At 57.8% G+C, this 19,806-nt stretch overlaps 2 protein-coding genes across 2 annotated transcripts; one reads left to right on the plus strand and one right to left on the minus strand.

The window, feature by feature from the left end:
• Window positions 1-454: 454 nt before the first annotated feature.
• VTJ83DRAFT_6374 (uncharacterized protein) lies at window positions 455-740 on the minus strand (the record flags this gene model as incomplete). Its single annotated transcript, XM_071013078.1, has 2 exons — window positions 455-573; window positions 629-740. The coding sequence occupies 2 exons, from the start codon at window positions 738-740 to the stop codon at window positions 455-457; spliced, it is 231 nt and encodes a 76-aa protein (XP_070864001.1).
• A 15,590-nt stretch (window positions 741-16,330) lies between these two features.
• On the plus strand, window positions 16,331-17,589 carry VTJ83DRAFT_6375 (uncharacterized protein; the record flags this gene model as incomplete). The annotated part of the gene is made up of 4 exons (XM_071013079.1): window positions 16,331-16,408; window positions 16,497-16,688; window positions 16,760-16,839; window positions 16,896-17,589. The coding sequence occupies 4 exons, from the start codon at window positions 16,331-16,333 to the stop codon at window positions 17,587-17,589; spliced, it is 1,044 nt and encodes a 347-aa protein (XP_070864002.1).
• Between the last annotated feature and the right edge of the window lie 2,217 nt (window positions 17,590-19,806).

A 19,806-nucleotide genomic window follows, 5' to 3' on the forward strand; every position in this document is an offset into this window, starting at 1 on the left:
TCGGAACTGACTGAGAGATGGGGCCTCAAGCGGGTCAACAAGCGGGCATCTCGAAGGTCTATCTGTTCGATTCCTCCTGATCGGCATCGACGGACCGATCGACCGGGTAGGACTGATCGGGACGAGGGATTTCACGAAGAGGTGGATGACGGTGTCACTTGTCATTGGGGTGCTGAGCGGAGCAACCTGTCTTTGAAGAACGGTTCTCGGCGGTCGGCCTTTCCGGTGAGGGATAACCATATCTCCTCTCCACTACAAACGACGAACAGCGCGCAACCGGCGCCTGGGCGTGTCGGCTGGGCCCCATCTCCGCCGCATGGTTCCCTTATCTCCAGCCAGAGGCGGCCATGAGTACAGATAAGTAGAGAGGACTGGTGTATCCGAACCACCCTAGACCACGGCAAAGAGAGAAGCGCCGTGGGCCACAGTCCCTGGCAGGCCCTCCTCGTCGCCATCAATCCCGGAGGAGACGTATCCGCCCCCAAAGCGAGTTCACGGGCTCCCTACCAGTGTTCAGAAGCCAGCTCGGGATGGGCCAAGCAGAGAGAGTGTGTGTGAGAGTGAGAGAAAGAGCTGGGTGCCGGTCAAGATTCTTTCCAGCAAAAGCTCAGCAGGACTTTCAACTTACTGTGGAGGGCAGATGTGATATTTCCCGCTTTGTCAATATCCAGTTCATCAATCCATGACTTGTCAAGTGACCCCAAGCAGGGAGGTGTTGAGAACCACCCACGGAAAGGCATGTGAAACGCTGAGCGGGTACGAAGTATTATGTTCAGAGTTCCGAGGCCGGGTGATGTCCAGTATTCAGGAGATTCGGTGGTTCAGACGACACTCCCTCGCCGTCGTCATCATCATCATCATCATCATCATCATCATCATCATCATCATCATCATCATCCCCTCTCATCGAGTTCCCGACCGAGGTGGGCATCCCCGTCGCGGGGCGCCAGTAGGACTGAGTCAGGAACGATGACCCCAACCGAGCGGCCCTGTTGTCCGCAGACGGGAGGACTCCTTCTTCTGTCTCCGTCGTCTGGCCGACCGCAACATTCAGGTTTCCCTCCCGTCGAGGTCTGATCGCTGCTGCGAGCTGCTGCGGGAAGGGGAGAAAAGGCGGCGCTTCAGGCTTGTGCGGACGCCTTTGAAGGCTGGCGGTGGGTACTATGCTAGGATGGGATAGGTGGAATCCCGACGCGCGCGTGGCAATTGGGCTGGCTCCGGGGGTGGCGCTGAAGGGTCGATTCAACGATGATGACGCCTGCAACGCGTTGTATGAAACCTGCGGAAGCGTGCGTGACGAGAAAACCTGAAGGGCACATACATACATGCTTCCCGTACGTAGGGATATGTTGCGTAGGGTTATGTGCAGTAGACGCATGCAGCAAGCGCCTTCTCATCCACACAAACGCTCCGCCCACGGCAGACGGCTCCGCTCCAAGGCCGGGCCAGCGGCGGCGCTCAGACCAACGTGCAGCAGGTATGGCCACGGGCGAGGCCATCCTTGGCCGTGTCCATGTCCGAACTGGGAAAAGGAGCGTTTGTCATCCCGCTCGTCGAGCCGTCCTGCATCACGGAGGCCCAATCTTGACATTTGTTTGGCAGATCGAGTTTGGACGGCCCTTCGCTGTCTCTGTCTCTCCCTCCCTCGGTCCTTGGACGTTGTGCGGGCAGCAGAGGGCGTGATGGCGGTGTTGGATCTGCGTTTGATTTCCGCGTGAAGCAAACTGCAGCAAATCCGTTGTGGGACGGACAGGTGATGTCCCGTTCCGAAGGCGGAATTGGACAAGTGCGAGGATCTACCGTGGCGGAGCTGAAGTGTCAAGCTTGTGGTGAACCTGGTTTCAACACGAACAACCTGAACCGCGTGGGGGAGTCGGAAAAAAAGGTGAAACCGCACGTCTTCGTGGCTTGTCCCCAGCCCGACTTCGGGCGCCAGAGCTTTTGATGTTTGCGATGCCTGACGCATCCTCGCTCCCCACGCCGGCTTGGATCGACTTGCGTCGGGGATTTCTCGCTTGCTCGGAAGTCGGTTGCCCTCGCTCATGGTTCATGCTTTTCAAGACGTTCCATCTCGTGTCAAGGACACCGGGTCGGGTGCTGCACTCCTGAACCGGATCCCTCGGGGTGATCCATCGCCGGTGTCAAGCCCGTGGACCGGACTGCGTTTCGGCACGCCGTGATCACGGGCTGCCGTCCTTCAGGCGGCTGCGGGGAAATCCGCGGCAACAATGGAGAGCGTGGCTGTCGAGATCGGTTTGGGCAGATACCCGCGGGCTTCCCCAAAGAGGAAGCTGGACAAGCCTCATGGCTGGCGGTCCTGCTCTCTACCTAGGTAAGCCAGCAGCCCTCGCTTGGGCCATCGGGTGCTCCAGCTCATGCGGACTCTTCAATCTCATCAAATTGCAAAAGAAGCAAAAGGTCAAGAGCCGAGTTTCACCGCCTTGGGCAATCACCCTCTTCCCCCCCCCGCGCCTGGTCCGGAAGGTTGCCGAGATGGCGTGCGTGATGGCTCCTTCTCCATTCATACAAGTCGCTGGCGAGACGGCGAGCAGGCGCAACCTCTCAAGCGTACGTGTACCTGCTTCCTGAACCATGTCACTGTCACGCCCGTCGGCGTGACTACGAGCGCATGCGACCCGCGGCGGAGGAGGAGAAGTCGCCGTCGCCGTCACCGTCGCCGTCACCGTCACCGTCGCCGTCACCGTCACCGTCACCGTCGGGCCTTGGAATCTATCGATACTGTGTGACCCGAAGGTGGGCCCCCCGAGCCTCCAGGCCCCACAGTCGTCGCCGACCGGGTGGGTCCCGTCAATCTCGGGACATGGCCCAACGAGAGCACCTGGACCTCGTCAAGACCAGAAACTCTACCATCCGGATCTCAGGTTGGATGGATCTCGACTTCGGTTATGGTCTCGACAATGCTGGACCCTGTGCTAAAGGACCTCCCCTCCCGCCCCAAGATTGTGTGAGATTTTGGACATGATGATTGTGACAGAGGTCCTGTGTTCCAGGTTTGCGCTTTTCATTCTTGCCTCTTGTACATACCGTGCTGCTGTGCTGTGGTGGATTGCATGCAACGGGGGTGCAGTATCAACTGCGCGGCGGATGCGATGCGACCCCGTTTGCTTTTGGCGAGCATCACACTACCGCTACCGGATGGGCGACAGAAGGGAATGCCGGGAGGGGAGGGCTTGTTGGCAGCTGTTGCTGCGTCGAGTCTGGTCTCTTCTCTTTTCTTTTTTTTCTTCGTTTGGGTGTGAAAATTGTTAACTTGCCCCCCCTTTTTTTCATCCACACCAACATGCAGTTCGCCAATCTCGTCTTCAGATCTCAACGGGTGGAAATCGGTGGAAAACTCACACCCAGCCAGGCTGTGTCACCGGAGAAGGGCGGAATCTCACAGGGACGGCTTGCATCCTGTGGATTTCCAGCAGCACTACCGGCATCCGGCCATGGACCGGGCCTTGTGACTGTGTAACCGACCAGTCTGGCCGGGCGGTGCGGCGCGGCTGCAGCGAGGCACACCGTCCCTGGCGCGGCTTCAGCATCTCTCTCGGAGATGTTTTGCGCAAAGCAGCACTTACATCACGCACAAGCCTTCCCAGCCTGTCACATCCAACGTCTTGCCGCCCTCTTCCGGCGGACATTTCTCATCTGATGTCCATCGTTGTTTTGTGATACATGGTCGGTGACATAGGGCCTCCCGGATGCCCGAGGATCGTTTCTGACAATGAAGCCAAGACCGGCTGTTTGGCTTTCCCTGATTGGGACGAAACGGTTCTTCACCACATGACATGCGAATGCGAGACCCCTGTGAAACTTTGATGGTTTTCCTGGTCCGGCGTCACCACCGGACGAGTTTGACACCTCTTTCGCTGCGCCTGGATTCCGCTCCGGCGCTCTGTTCGAGGTCGCATCGGCACATATGGAGTACCCGCACAACATCCATAGCCGAACCGCGTGAGAGAGCCGTAACGGTTGGGACCGTAGGGGCACTCTCTCCGTAGCGTCGGCTCCAGCGGTTGCTTTTGCGTACTGTACGTGTACAGTCCGGCCTGGAGGGCTTGCAATATCGGCGGCAGAACACCAACTCGGCGGCACTGCCGGATCCGGAAGCATCCCGCCGTCTCTCCCCGCGAAGGGCCCCTCACGTAGTGGGACGGACTGTGCACCCCGCTCTTCTTCCCCCGCCAGCCACCCGCGTCTAACTGACCCGACTTCTCCTCCCCGCGTAACGTACCAAAGCAGTGCTGTATGGAACATCCTTGGGCCGCGGAAGAGCGCGGCTTTGCCGCTGCGGAGAGAGGGAGGGGGCCCTAGAAGAAAAAGAACATCTGCGATCCATGGCGGAAAAAGCCGAACAAGACATCATCAAGCGACCCTCACCTGAGGCATTTTGTCGGCCTTGGACACCGCGCACTGTGTGTACTCGACGCTTCGGGTCTGACGAACGACAGATCCTGCGCTCATCCGGCTCATTGCTGCGGCCTGAACCGGGTAGAGAAGAACCTACGTAGGATGACAGACAAGCGAGTCTCATCGACAATTAGCCTGCAGTGATGAGAAGACGAGGGGTGTGTTTGTGGGAATGGGAAACAAACCTGGAAGGTCTTTCAGCACAATGACGCCGAGTGGAGCCCAGGTGGTCGGGACAGAGCTTGCAGAAGAAACACAGCTCCAGCTGTGAGAACGATCCTGCTTGTGATCATGTTCCTGCATAAGCCTGTAGCTTCAGTGGGGCTCCTAATGGATTGTCTGGCAAATTTTTCTGTGCCTCTTCACTTGCGCGCCGATGCCTCTATGTACCGGCATTTTCTGTATTCCACGAGAGGCGTGAAGCAACGGACCTGAGTTCTCCTTGGGTCGCAAAACCTGCAGAGTTGCGACACGACGTCTTACAGACCTCAGCCCTTCTGCGTGCGGTTGTTTGGGAACGGTGGCGCATCTGGACCTCGTGCTGCGTGCGCGTACGCAGTATGTACAAGTATGCGTATGCGGCCATCCCGCCCCCCCTGGGCGTGCCGTGGACGCTCGCTGCGTCTCGCTGCGAACACCTGGTCCGTGTCCTCCCCCTGCTGCCCCATCCGGTGCTCTGCAGCACGTACAAGTATATCTACATGTTCTACCCATGGCAGGTCCATCGCCACTCATCCCGCCACCGAGCCCGCACACCGTCCAGATCGGTGACAAGGACGGGTCGCGCGGAGTGCTTTATTGGGCGGCAGGACGGCGTGCGTGCAGAAACCGTTACGCTCCTCTCCGGCCGCTTTACATGATGTATTTCCTGTTTTTTTTTATTCACGAGAGATCTAAACCGGAACGGCCCCGGCAGGACACGAGCCAGCTTCAAACAGCCAAACCCTTTCGCTAAAGTAGGAGATGTCTTGTGTCAGGATTCTGTCAGCAAGATGCCTCGTCGCTCTCCCGCTCGTCACCTCGCCTCGACAAGATGCATACGCTCGGACAAGGCTCCACTAGGAGTGGGGGAGAGCGTCGTGGGTTGCCAGTGAGGGGTTGTTCACAGCAGAATGAGATAGAGGTGGGGTTGGATGTTTCTTGTTTCGACTCCGTTTCAGATCAAGTGATTCACGTCGTTGACATCCATTGGTTGGGGACCACGCCGGAGCCCCTTTCCATGCACGGTGTGCATATGCCATCCGGGCCAGTGCAAGCTTTAGTGTGAGGGATCTGGCCGGTGTTAAGAATAAACTCGCTTCACCACGTGCACCACGTTGTATCCATGCGGGTCACGGTACATATGCCAGCGGCACGAGAAGCCGAGTCCTGCCGGAGCTTGTGGTGATGGTACGTATCTCAACCATTTCACCCCGATCAGCCCCTTTTGCTCCTTTCTGAGCCAAAGAAATGGCAAGGGTTTGGTCAGCATTGGTGGATTCAGCGGACAGGGTGCAGATCGTGCCCTGGATGGCCAAGAAAAGCCCTCCGGAGACACGAGGCTGTAAACCTGGATTTCCTCCGTTGTTTTCAAAATGCCTGACTCCATTCCGAAGGCGATGGACGATTCCATCTCTACGCAGTAGGGCATCCCGCAGAGTCAAGCAGCTGTTTGTCATAGGAGACCAAACCAACCCAGCGCTCTCCTGCGATGCGCCCGGTATGCCCAGCAGCCTGCTAGCGCCATGGTTGCGAGTCACGCCTTTGCCATCGTGCTCTTGGCGGCAAACATGCAAGCACTCAGCGAGGCGACCGCATGCCTGAGTCGAAGTCGGTGTGATTTTTTTTTTTTTTAAAAAAAAAAGTCGAAATGAAAAGCGATGATGCGTGCTCAAACCCTCCAGAGCGCGCTCGACTCACAAGGTGAAGACGCCCTTCGACCAGGATGCCCGTGGCTTCACATCTGACGTCGTAGTCGCGTGTTAGTTCGCAGTAGCTGATGCTCGTATATGATTGAGTGCTGGAGGGGCCTCTGACGGGCGTTAAACCATGTCGCCGGAAGCCCCTGCATTTCCTTAGTGTGGTGTATGTACATAGGTGCTGCCCTCAGCGGTGAGCTCCGCGGTGACAGAGCGCCCCCGGCAGACCAGGACCAAGGGCAGCGAAATGCAACGGTGATCCCCAAAACAGGTACGGCGGATGCGGGGGGGGGGGGGGGGGCAGACGTTGAGAGTGGGTCTCCGGACCGGCCTTGAAATGTGGGGGAGGGGCATGTCCATCCCGTCCTCAGACGGAGGGCGGGGCCTAGGCCGGCGACACGTCGGCCGCCGGCAAGGTGGTGGCATCGGTCTGGTCTACATGTACGTGCACAGAGGTCACATGCCAGAGATATTGCTCCTCTCCGCGGCGAGGCAGCGCCGCGCTCTACCTCTTGAGTAGGTAGTCACACGGTTCGCCGCTCCACTGACACGGGAAGGACCGCCATAGACGAGAGTGCATCGGAGTTCGCCAGTTCCAGCCCCTGAAGTCGCCGACAACCAGTGAGAATGAGCTATGCCTAGATGGTGGTGGGAAGCGCGTCAAACTACCTACCCAAGTTGGTTCAGGTCGGAAGGATCAGGGTGGTATGTGCAATACTGGATCGACGTCGACGATGGAGAGGCGGCGGTTCAGAAAGGCCTCTTCTCACCAACAGGTCAGCGGGGACATGCGGATCATGTTTTTGTGCGGTTTCCAATCCAAGAGCGGCTGCCCCGCGTGAGACTTGATGCTCTGCTATGCTGGGCGGCAGGAACCGCAACCTGCTCTGCAACGGCATTGCAGCGACGCAGGGCACAACGTCCATACCGCAGGCATGGGATCCAGGAGCCTAAAGGTCATGCCTCCGGAGGCAGGTCGTGATACTTGTTGCGCATCTTGCCTCTTGATGCGCCCGAAGCGGCAGTTGGCGGTCCGCATGAAGTCAACGACGGCGCTTTGAACTCGCAACACGGCAGGCCGACTGCATCAAAACGGGCCCGGCTTGCGAGGAGTGGTTGGTGACATGAAGGGTCATCGTATGCCGTGCCGCGTGGATCAGGGTGGGTAGCAGTCATCAGAGCCATCGTCTCTGGTGCATCGCGGAGGAGGGGTATGAGGTGGTGAAGAGGAGGGATGTCGATGTGCCCTTCTTGCTTGCGGAAACCGAGAGTCGAATCTGGCCCAAGTCTCGAATGTACATAGAAGTGGTTTCCATTTCGAGACTCGTTGATGTTCCCCATCTCCTGTTGGAGTGTGGGCTGGCTGGGCGCGTAGCCAATCAGCAAGCATGGCCGTGGGTCCACCTCTCGGCCGCGCACAGACATCCACGCCTCGTGGCTGGCTCTTGGCAATGCTTCATCTTGTCTCGTGGAGGCGCGGCCCCCCCCGACCACGTGGTTTTCTATCCATGTCAGGGATGCCTGTCAATTCCTGAGCTCCTTTTACATGATCGAATCTTCGATTCCCAGATGGAAAGCCTCCCGTCTGACTCGTTACATATTTTGCTTGGTGTCGGTGTTCCCGTTCACTTCAGCTGGCGATGACTGGCGCCGGCCTGGTTTAGTCTGGTCTTCAAGGGACCTGGTGAAACCCACTTCCAATGGACCAACAGAGAGCGGTGTGATGAGCGAACTGCTGGGCCACGCTACGAGCCGTGTCTGCATCCTGACTTGCATCAAACCCTCGCTCACTTGCTGGGCGGCCATTCCGGATGGTCGAGGCCCTCCCGAGACCGAGAAAGCCACGCCCCTCCTTGGCCGACATGGTCCGGCTGCCGGACCCGGCCCACTGCCAGGCAAAAGCACCCCGCATTCTCATTTCTGTGCCGGCCCATGCGCAGCCTCTTTTTCTTCAACCATTGATTTTTTTTTTTTTTTTTTCATGAGGGCTCTTGTCAGAGAGCGCTGATAGCGTTGCGGGGCGGCTTTGGCTTGTCATTCTCTCTCGTGCACCGCCCATCATTGTGCCCTTCGTCCGAGCCAAAAGGTCTTGGCGGGCGCAGCCACATCACGATGCCCTGGCGGCTCCGCTGGGCGTTTGGTAGCTTGTCGGGTGGTGAGTTCCCGGTCAAGAACTTGATGAAAATCATGCATCGTCAAGGAGTGGACCCTTGACCCGACCTAGCTGAACCCATGCCGGGCTCTGTCGGTTGCGCGCATCCATGGCCTTTTTTTTTGGCAAACTCCCTGCCCGCAAGCGGATGGAGGACGCGATTCGGTAACTAACGTCAATCGCGAGCACAGCCATCATCCTTTCCTTGGACATGGTCGCTCGATCCTTTTTTGGTGTTGCAGCCGTGGCGAGAAGCTCTCTACTAGCATATCCTTCCACGCTGAGCACAGTACCACGTCAGCCGGGTTTCTCAGGTTATGATTCTACAACCCGAGTTCCTTACCCCAGACTTTTTCAATCATGCATGTCCCCTGCACCTACGTATTGCCGATGTACGCAGTGTATGTACGTATTTAGCAAGCCTCCAACACGCCGTCACAGACCGGCGTTGCCATGTCATGCTGGCTGACTGGCAAGCTTGGAGGGCTGGGTATTGGAGGAACCGCCTGGCGCGCTGCGCTGGTAACGCAACACACACGCCCTACCCTACTCCGCTGCAGCGTACCAGAGCTGCTATGCCACGTTCTTCGTGGAGTGGTCAAATGACGGCCCAACACGGAGCGGGACGATTGACACAACTCAAGCTCCCACGGTTCGAGATTGAATCAAGGTTACCTTCCTTGTTCCCCAGCCAATGTCTCCTTCGTCTTGCCCTCCATAGCTTAACATGTTATAAGCTCGCGGGAAGGGAAAGTCCACGAGGGATGTCTGCCTGCAGTACCTGACGCACGCACGCACACACAAAAGGTCTGAATGTGCTTGCGACGGCCATTTTGGAGAATCCGGGGAACCCTTGTGCAACGCCCTATGAAGGGACCGGCGGGGTAGTGTACATCGGCTGCGCGTCGTTACCATGGGATTGCTGGGTCGTCAGAGCGATGAAGGAGCCTCGTCAATCATTAGTCGGGGACGCACGCAGCAAAGACAAGGAAAAGCATGGGGGCTCGAATTCAGGCCATGCCGCGCATGAGAGATGGACTGCGCTATGGGAGGTTGCTTAGGATGTGTTTTCGTTGCCGTTGGGGTACCCTTCCCAGAGTTACATTACCATCACCAAGGACTCATTGGACTTTAGCAAACAACTTCATGCTGGGTTTCGTCGGTCAAGTTGACCACTTGCACCAATCCGACACTTGATCAAAGTTCCTCCGCCCCCCCGCGCGCGCGCCAATGCTAGCGCTGGCCGATGCATTGAAGTCGTTAGCCTATGTAGAGAAATTGGTGCCTTACATAAGAACAGCAAATAGTTCGACCTCGTCGCTGATCTATCCCCCCCCCCTGTTGTCTTGCCGGCTGCTGGCTGCGAGACATGTCTTGCCAGTTGATGAGCGAGAGTGAGCGACCAAGGACCCACCCCGGCTGTCGTTACCGATGGAGCCCCACAGGACCGCCGCATTATCAATCCGCAACAACATGGCTTCAGAGTGTGCATTCCGCACGGCGGCATTATGATGGGCCATTATGATAAGTGGCACATCAGGAAGCGCAGACCAGACAGATAGAAACTAGAAACCGGCCCGGTTGGCCTGGAATGGGCCGTTTGACTCCGCAGTTTTCCGCTGCGGGAACCATGCCAGCCCTCTTTGTTTGAGACGTCGTTTGCCACACATCATTGCGGGGCTAAATCGACGACAGCTCTATATCCCGTACCCGATAAAGGCCGGTTGGGCGCTTTGAAACACCCGAGGATTATGGCGATCGATATATGCCACACTCGATCTTCTCAGAAACAGTACTCTGCCGGTCATCCTGTGTTCGACGTTTTCGGGAAGCCTGAGGCAAGCATGGAACGAGACGTCCCAGGACACCAGATCGGCTGCGTGAAGAGCGGGGGTTTCTGAGGATGTCGAAGGAGAAAGGTGCAAGCAAGTACGCAGTAGGCTTGGGGTGTGTGGAGCTGCAGAGCTCATTCATGCCTGTGCTTGCGAGAAAACGAAATCTCCATGGGACATCAGAAGAGACCCGTGGACGAGAATTTAGAGTTTGGGGCCCACTATACCGCATCCCCCAGACGGTTGAGAAGAAAAAGCATCTTGCCGCCGAAAAAAAGCAAGGAAAGAGTAAGACGTAAAAAAAAAAAAAAAAAAAAAAAAAACCGGCTGATGTTTCCGAAACTCAACGGTAACGCAGCACACTGTACGCAGTAAATGCACGTCCTCGCCTCTCGACGCAAGCCATCACTGACGGATAGCGGCTGCTCTGAGACACACCTTCCCTGCGGGATATTTCCCGCCGTGTCTCGCATGGCATTCATTCTGACGACACGGGCAATGGAAGCCCAGTATAGTAAGCTCACATCCATCGCACACCCCGCTGGCAGGATTTTCTCTGAGGTGATCCCATCCGTCAACATCGCCATGTCAAAACCACCTGCTACTTGTTACCGGAGAGTGGACGGGGGGTGACGCAGGGTTGGGGCGGGAGCGACAGCATCCGCTGAGACGGGAAGGATTGGTAGGGGAAGGCCCTGCGACACCGCGGGATGATTTTTTGGCAGATGCAAGGAGAAGAGGTTGTCTAGTACACTACACCTTGCGTCGCCCGCTTTAGGACACTCTGCAGACCGCTCTGTGATACCGCTGCCCTCTCTGTAGTGTACGCAGTAGAAGGCTGCTCGGCCAACTTTGCTCCCTTCTGCTGCTCCCACTGCCTGGTCTTGCGCCAGGCCAATCTCCCCGTCCTATTCGGCTTGGCAAAGGAAAGGATGGCGAGCGAGGTTCGTTCAAACGGGGGTCGCGATCGCAACCCCTGCGCCCTCGCTTGGAGAGCGGGGAACAAAAGAGGAGGACCAAGTCGGGCAGGCAGGTCGGCAGGCGGTCGTCATTAAGCCGGGGTATCCCTGTCCATCCGGGGTTAAACCCTTTCAAGATGCACAGCTGCGGCCTGTTCCATCGTGGTCCCAAGAGAAAGAAGAAATGGACCGGGGGTGACGACAGGGATGCATGGGCTCGGTAGTGGGACCCGGCTTGCAAGGGACACCTAACGTCCGTGCGAGAGGCGCACCCCGGCGAACGTAGCGAATCAGAGACGCAACCAGAGTTGAAGGCCGCGGGACTCTCCACCTGCAAAGTCACGTCAGGGTTATGAATGGGATACATACGTTGAGGGGCTGCTTAGGTGAGGTTGGTCTCCGTCGACAGAGCGAAAGCGGGGAGGTAGCGTGAGGGTTGGATGGATGCGATGTCTTGCTTCCCACTACCGTATGGCTTTCGCGTCTCCTAAAACGGCTCGACGTTCATTCGTCAATTGCGTTTGGAGGGCCTGCGATGTCCTGCTGCGAAGTGCGTGCAAGTGGGCGGAGAAGGGAGGCACTACACTAGCAGTGCGTGTGGCGTTCCCGTCCTGCTTGTTGCTGCTGTTGAACCTTTGGAAGGGACGAACTCGGCTCCCTTCTGTCCCTTTTGGGCGATCTTGTTGGGTTGCTCTGAAGCTCACCCCCCACCCCCCCTCACTCTCGCGGCTGGTCGTCTGCCATTCTTTTTTCTCCCTCCTTCGTCTTCCCAAATCGTGCCCTCCGCCCTGCTTGGCCTGGATCCCGGCCTGCACGGTGCACGGTGAGCTCACGGGACGCCAGCCGTGCCGTTCTCGTTTTCCCAGGCCATCCGCACCTTGTGTTTCCGGAGCGGGAAGGGCAGCCACCATACTTGACACTAGTTGGTCTGGTGGTCGGCTTCGGCAGCGTTGGCGAAACAAGACCTCCTCTTTTTCACACCAACCGTATCGCTGGAGCGGACTGGATGCACTAGTCTACACAGTAGTGTAGTTGCAACGCGCCTCACAGAAGGTGACTGGACCCCGCCACGGGTTTCTTCTCGTTGCCGGGGCCGGAGGGCTGTTTGCCGCTAGCTCAGCGGTGGAGCGCTGGAGACCAGGCGGTAATAGCAAGTACGCTGCCGAAGATTTGCTGGTGGAAATGACCGAAACCCACCAGAAGTTCTGCCTCGTGAGCTAACATGAACTAGTTAGCGCAGACAATGGGAGGGCTCTGTCAGAGCTAGTAGCGGCGACAGCAGGACAGGGCATCACAGGTTGGTTGAGGTTTTCTTGTTCAGGGAAACCGCTGTGGAAGAGAATGGCGAAGGCCAGACCTTTCCTGTTCCTCTTACTTGTGACGTCCGCTTGCGTCGATCGTGGCGCCAAACCGCCCGTTGCCTCTTTCAGGCAAGCTCGGGTAAAAATGAGAACGGTGGTGGCCAGGACGAGCAGGGGTCTCAAGCAGCGACAAACGACCGCCAGACTTCCATCAGACTACACTAGCGCAGCCGGCCTGCTTCCCCAAACAATGCAGCTGGCCTTGCTCTAGAGAGCTGTTCGGCCGGAGGAGCCCGGCCCTAACTGGGACTCGCCACAACGCCGGCCGGGCCAAGCCCTGTCTCCGACGGCGAGGTCCTCGACAGCGGCGTATCGTTGGGCCGAGGAACGGAGCCTTGATAAGGTCTTTTCGCTCTCTCTACCCAGCGTCTCTGGTTCTCCGCTCGTCTTTCATATCAACCCGAACGGCGGGCATATGGCCGCTGCGACGGTGGCACCTCGAGGAGGTCTTACGACTCCCATGGCACCCGCCCCGCAACAACCCGTGTCTTCCGTGCTGTGCTGCGCGGTGCATGCGCATGACTTCGTACCAGATAGGTTCGTTCAGAGCTGCAGATTACGCGGTCGATCGCTTTCGTCATGGATCTCCTGTCAGCCGTCGGCCATGGTCTCTGGGTACGTACTTCTCGTTGTCAGTTGGGACTGGACGGTTGCTGCGGTTCCCAGGGGTCCAGGGGTCCCCAAACCTTGTTTTTGGCTCCAGCGTAGTCGCTGTTCACGCGGCTGAGGTATCGCTTGACTGTCATTTCGGCTCCCCCAGCTATTACATACACATTTGCCAGGGTTTGGAACCCCGCTAGGCTTCCAACTGCGTGGTCCAGCTCGTCTGGTGAGGCGCGGACACGCTGGTCGCGTCAACGTTGCTCAGTCTTGGGGGAGAATGGTTAGATGAAGAGCCTAGGACTCTAGGTGTGCCGCCGAACTGCCGTAGCTACATGGAGGATGAGAAAGCAAACCCAGCATTCCGGCATGCTGGCCGGTAGTGGCTCAGCAGGTGCTCGGGCGCCGTCACTGCTGCGCGCAAAACATATTACCAGGCCGCTGTGTTACGACCCAAGTTGAGGGGGACGGCACGCCCTACGTCGCAACGCTGCAGGCCAAAGTCCGGAGTACATCCATCCATCAGGTACATGGTCCCAACCATAGGGGACGGCGGCAGCGACAACATCCTCAGGCGCTCGTCCGTCCGTCCGCATCCGGTCTCGGCTTCGGGAGGGCTTGTCGTCCACCGGCTGCCTCGATACCATCACCATCACCACCACCACTCCCATCCCGCCATCGCCATCGTCTCAACGATTCTCCCTCCATCCCCGCACCGCTTGAGGGAGCCTGCAACGCGGCCCCAGGGGTATAGTAACACCGTTTTTATACCTTCATTGGCGCCACAGGGCAAAACAACCTATCACACGCTCCTCTGCCCACGATATTGGCACTGCCTGCCTCGTTTCTTCCCCCTTTTCTGCAAAATTTGCTCCGCGTCGGGTACAGAATCCTTACCGTAACCCAATGCGTCTCTTCCGTGAAGAGGCTCAAGAAAATTACGTGTTTGCATTTGCCCCGAGGCGAGAACCATTGGCGTACTTATCTCATATCGTGCACAATCTCGTTTGCCTCTTGGGCCGTCCGATACGTGCTGCAGAGCCCCGGCAAGACCCGGCGGCGAAGAAATCCCAAGAGGACGACAGCTATCTTGCTTCGCCCTCCTGGCTTCAGCCCGTTGTTTTTCCAACAAACATGTAGCGTACGCTGTGTGCCGGATCCATGTTGCCGTTGCGCACAAGACGAAACCACCGGGCGTATCACGGAAAACCACACTACCAAACAATATCAATAAAGATCCAGGCCAGAGGAGGCAGAGAGGGGGGAACATCATCAACTCGTCAACCCTCCGAGCTTCGTTGCATTCACCAAACCCGAAGGGGCTCGTCGACAGGCCCGGCAGTCGGGCGCGCATGCGCGTTAGGTAACGAGGTCAGGGTTCCTGTCCCGCATCCAGGCACGGCAAGGCTAGAGGCGGCCCCCAGTCCCTCGCCTCGAGGATCTGCAGTGGAGTGGAGAGTGGAGAGAGGTGGAGGCTGCGGGTCTGGCTTCCCGCCACAACAGAACCACACGCCGGCCCCCCCTTCCCCTCCAGACCCGTTCAGGGTCCACCCCGGTTCTAATGCCCCCGGTCCTAGCACCCCTGTCCGGCCGGGACCCTCCCCGGCTCATTCCCCTCCTCGCCGAGCCCCAACCCCTGGTCGACCCTCTGAAACCCACAGCTTCCAACCTGCCGGACTAGCTCCGCCCTTTCTGAAGCGACACACCCCCCCTGCTCCCCCCCGACCTTTCCCTTCTGCAGGCGGAAAGGTCAGGTACTGTACGAAAATAACGGCTAGTGCAGGTATTCTCACTGGTTGCATTTTTTTTTTTTTTTTTCACTTGCCTGGGGGGGCGAGGGGGGCACGAGGTGTGTGACGATTTCGGGTGTGCAGCTTGCAGTCTTGCAGCGGAGCGTGGAGCTTGCCGTCATCCGCACCCTTTCCTACTGTGTACATAAGGTATCGAGCTCCATCTCACCCTCACTCTGACGGTATTCTTCCCCCCCCCCCCCCCCCCCCCCCTTGCACTCTTTTCGTCCGCACTAGCGCAGACCAGGGCCTGGCCTGCTTCTGCTGCTGCTACTGCTGCTGCTGCGACTGCTGGTTTTTTTGGATACACGCCCCTGATACCCCTCTCGCTTTTCTTCTATCCCTCCCTGCTGGTCCCCTCCCTGGTACTTGTCAATGTGGCTGCCCATCCGCCTCTCTCGTAACCCACACGCCTTTACACACCCCCGTCGACTTCTTTAAGACGACCACGGCCGCCCATCTATCATCGACACCACATCGCAGAGTCGTTGGGTGGTTTCGTCATCTTTTCGTTTATACCATATCTTATCCTTGACATCTGTCATGTCTGTCTCGTTTGCACCCAACCGATCTCCTCGACTCTAATCATAATACCTTTGTCCACCAGCTTCTCCGACATATCATATCTATCAAGTACTGCCGCTCCTTTGGGCCGTCAGGTCTCGTAACCTCGACATCGCGAACATCCTCTCTCTTTCTCTCTCCTCGCCGACATTGTTTTCTCCGCCCGGTCTCCCTTTCACCTGCTCTCTGGACCACGTCTGTGTCAGCGCTTTACCGCATTCTACCTGGCATCCGCGGTTCACGGGCCCAGCATTTCGTCACCATCACGGCCATTTGTTCAGGACGACGTCATCTCCAGCTCGAGCGAGAGGACCGTTGCATCTCGTTGATTCTCTGACGAATCCTCACCGACATCACCGGTGCTCCAACTCACGGGTCACGGACTGGGAGCTGCCGACAAGGCCGTAAAGCTCGGTGATTTATCACGGGACAGCGCTCTGGTCCGGGACTCCACATGCCGGGTCGCCTTTGGCTGCTTGATTTCCCCTTTCTCAGCGCCTTTCCTTCTCGACGACTCATCCGCGGTTAGTCAACGAAAAGTGATCGACACAGTCATCGAGGACGCGTGGCCGGGACAAAAAGAGACCGACATAAACACCGGGCCACCCACCTGTTGTGAATTCTGCACCCATCCGCTGTTCTCATCCACCAAGAAGGCTTCGTATCGACAGCGTTAAAGCTCCACCAAAACGAGACGAAGCGCACCAACATCGGGCCAAATCAACTCGACTCAGACGAGACCATCCACCCCGTCAAAAATGGACGTTATGGATATCGTCAACAACGACCCAACGGCGCAACGCGCCTTCAAGTGTGACTGGGAGAGCTGTGACAAGGTAGGTTGGCTCATGGTAGCATGAATGGCCTTGGGCGCCATCGCCCAAGGCCTGATAGCAGGACCTCGTGTCTAATATATCCTCGCAGAGCTTCAATCGCAAGTCTGACCTTCAGCGGCACTACCGCATTCACACCAATGAGCGGCCATACACGTGCAACCATCCGGGGTGCGGGAAGAGCTTCATCCAGCGCAGCGCCCTGACGGTGCACATCCGCACACACACCGGTGAAAAGCCACATCAGTGCGAGCATCCCCAGTGTGGGAAACGCTTCTCTGACGTAAGTGATGAGAGAGAGAGAGGGACATGAGGGAAAAATGAAAATGTGAGCTGACTCACCGGCCTTTGCAGTCTTCCAGTCTGGCGAGGCATCGCCGCATCCACACTGGCAGGCGTCCGTACAAGTGTAGCCATGCCGGGTGCACCAAGACGTAAGCATCTCCTGCGAGTCCTCCTTGATTGACTCCGCTGACTTTGTATGATGCAGTTTCTGCAGGAAAACCACCATGATCAAGCACCTCAGGCGGTCCCACCATGTCCCTGGCGCTTATGCACCATTCCCCATGGAGAGCGACTCGGAGGAGACCGGCGACGACATGCCGGAGAGCCCAGAGTACCCGACGAATCTCGCATGGCCACAACAACAAAACATGATGGCCTATCCGGGCCACCAAAACTTCCAGCCCGCGCCTGGCTTTGACTATCACCACCAATCCATGGGCCCATACGTCATGCCCCCGCCGCCCATGGGTCCGTATCAGCTCGACAGCTACCACCATCACGCCGTCGTGCAGCAGCCGGCCCAGCCTCCCCATCACCACATGACACAACCGGCGCAATCACAGGCGCCGGCCCTCCACCATGTGACGCAGCCGGGCCAGCCTCAGACACGACTGCCGGACCAGCAGCCGGAAGAGCTGTCTATCGAGGCCCAGCTCGCCATGCAGCCAGAATATAGCCTCGCTGCGGCGATGCCCATGGGCATCAACCAGCAAGGGCCGCGCACGGTGCCGGAAACGTGGAGCCCCGCGACCCCTACCCCGATGAGCACGACGCTTATTGGGAGCCTTCCCCCGTTCTCGGCCTCGAACCCTTTTTCGTGGGACGACTTCTGGAACAAGCCTCCCGAGCTCGTTGACCCCAGCATGCAGCTGCCGAGCGACCGCGTCGATAGCATGTAGGCGTGCCTCCGACGAAGCCTCGTCTTTCTTCTCATGTACCACCACCTTTTTTTTTTCTTTTCGATTCTTTTGGTTCTTTTTTCGGTACTCCTGGGCAACTGGGGCACAATCAGGGTTCTGGCGTTCATCATCAGCGATATCAGCGGAATCTGCGGTTGGTTTTGGGGGTTTCATCAGCGAGTGGGGAATTGGTTCATGGGAACTCTGGTGTTCTGGCGTTTTTTGGCTTGGGTAAGCCACTGGACAGGGCAGTCGGATTGGTGTATGTGGCATGTATGATTAGGGGCATGTAAGCTGGGAATGAATGATGTGCGATGGGATCCAGGGGAAGGGCGGATAGATCAAAACAGAGATCTATCTCCACGATTTGCTGTCTTTGTTGCCGTGCTTGTTGCGCTTGCCGTGCGTGTGAGGTGAAACTTGTCGATGCGTGTGTGACCTCCTATATGCTGGACCATGTTCCCTGGATAGCTGCCGGGTGTATCCTAATCGTCCGTCTTCGCGCCGTCGTGCTCATGGGCGTGAATGTGTCGTTGGCTGTGCCCGTCGAGGATATCGTCGTGTCTGTCGCGCCGGCATACCGTTCTCGTTCGCTTGCCAAAGAGGTGTCTTGTTGTCCCGTCCCCATCAGCGGCCCATGGCCACCAATGCAACGCCCAATGTCCCCCGGCTGGCAACTTCGTCTCACCCATCCCTCCCCGCACATCTTACCAAAGTCCCTCCTCCCCCCTCCTTTTCTCTTTGATCGCCCTCTTTCCAACGCAACCGGCCTACCAAGGGTTCGATGGATCGATGCTGAGGCGGCCCGGTGCCGCTCCCCTGATCTTACCTCCTTCCTTCTTGCCTCGCTTGCTGAGCTCACTTCATCCATTTATTTCCTTCTTCCCTCCTCCACCTCCCATGGCCGAATGAGCAGCCAACGGACCGGCGTCCTGACTGGGCTCCCTGGCCGACGAAGAAAACGTCAGGACAGACGACCGAGCGAGGCAAAAAGTCAGAAAAAGCCGTAGCTACCAGCCCCGTAGCCCGAGTCGTGGAGAGGTGCCGGGGTCACCGCGCCACGCCACGTCCTGTCACGTCCCGTCCAGAGCGTCTCGACGTGGGACGCGGGGGCGCGATGAGCCTCGACATCTCCACCCCCCACAACCAGGGCCCGGGCTGAACTCGCTCGGTAGGGAGGGAAGCTTGCTGGCTCTCTGTCGGTGAAGTCGGGTGGGCCCCGCCAGAACAAGTTGGACAGTCGCCGCAGATCCACCCTCATCGCATGGGCTTGCGACCGGATCGGATTGCATAGGGGTACAAGGTTGAGGCGGGATAGTAGGTAGTCCGGACGGCGTTGGTCGTTGAAGGCTTCATAGGTGCACGTCGTCGACAGGTTTGGCCGCTCTCTCCTGACGGGATGTGGTTTCGCTTTCTCGGTGTGGCGGCCCGGGTTGGTGGGTGCTTCGGATGACTCTCAAGTTAAAAGACGGCGAGTCTCAGGGGTTAGAAAAGGGCGGTCTTTTTGAACGGGTTAGCTCGGCTTGAATCGAGTTGACGGGTCCTCGTCTGTGGAAATAGTGAGCTGGCCGCGATGGTTGCTCTTTCTCTGGAATCGACGAGCTATCTTTTTGGGTGAGTTGAACGAGGACAAGAAGGAACAAAGAACAATACCAGGGGAGAGGCCGACGCCGGAGACGGAAAAGGTATCGGCAGCTTCTCGGTGGACGGCATGGTGAGCTGTGGGTAGGCCGAGGTCGTTGATGAGTGTGTCCCACGGGTAAGGCTTGTCAAATGCTATGTACCTCCGCGTTGATAGTCGCCTCGTACTGTTGGTCGGATTCGATGTTGTCGTTCAACGTGTGTTGAGATCCGTTGGCTCAGGGGTAGGCCGTGGAGTGGTGAGATACTTCAGCAGGGAAAACAATGGCAAGAAGTGAGTCTAAGTTACGATGGCCAGGAGAGCAAAGGAAGCGGTGCTGTCAAAGCCTCAGGGGATGGTGGCGAGCAGGCTCATCGTTTCGCTTCCACCTGGCGGTCTGATCGAACTCTTTGTGTTGTATGGCAAGGCTGAAAGGAGCAGTGCTATGATCAAGGTTCCGACGCGCGCACCGTGGGGTATCGTCAATCCGCGGGCCGTTTCTGATGACCGAGTTGAGTCTCTGGATCATCGCCGATGCATCACTTCCCATGTTGGCTGGATCTGGATAAGCATCGATGATGGCTGACGACACGGAG

This window comes from Remersonia thermophila, chromosome 6 (assembly GCF_042764415.1).
Source record: "Remersonia thermophila strain ATCC 22073 chromosome 6, whole genome shotgun sequence".
NCBI lineage: Eukaryota > Fungi > Ascomycota > Sordariomycetes > Sordariales > Chaetomiaceae > Remersonia > Remersonia thermophila.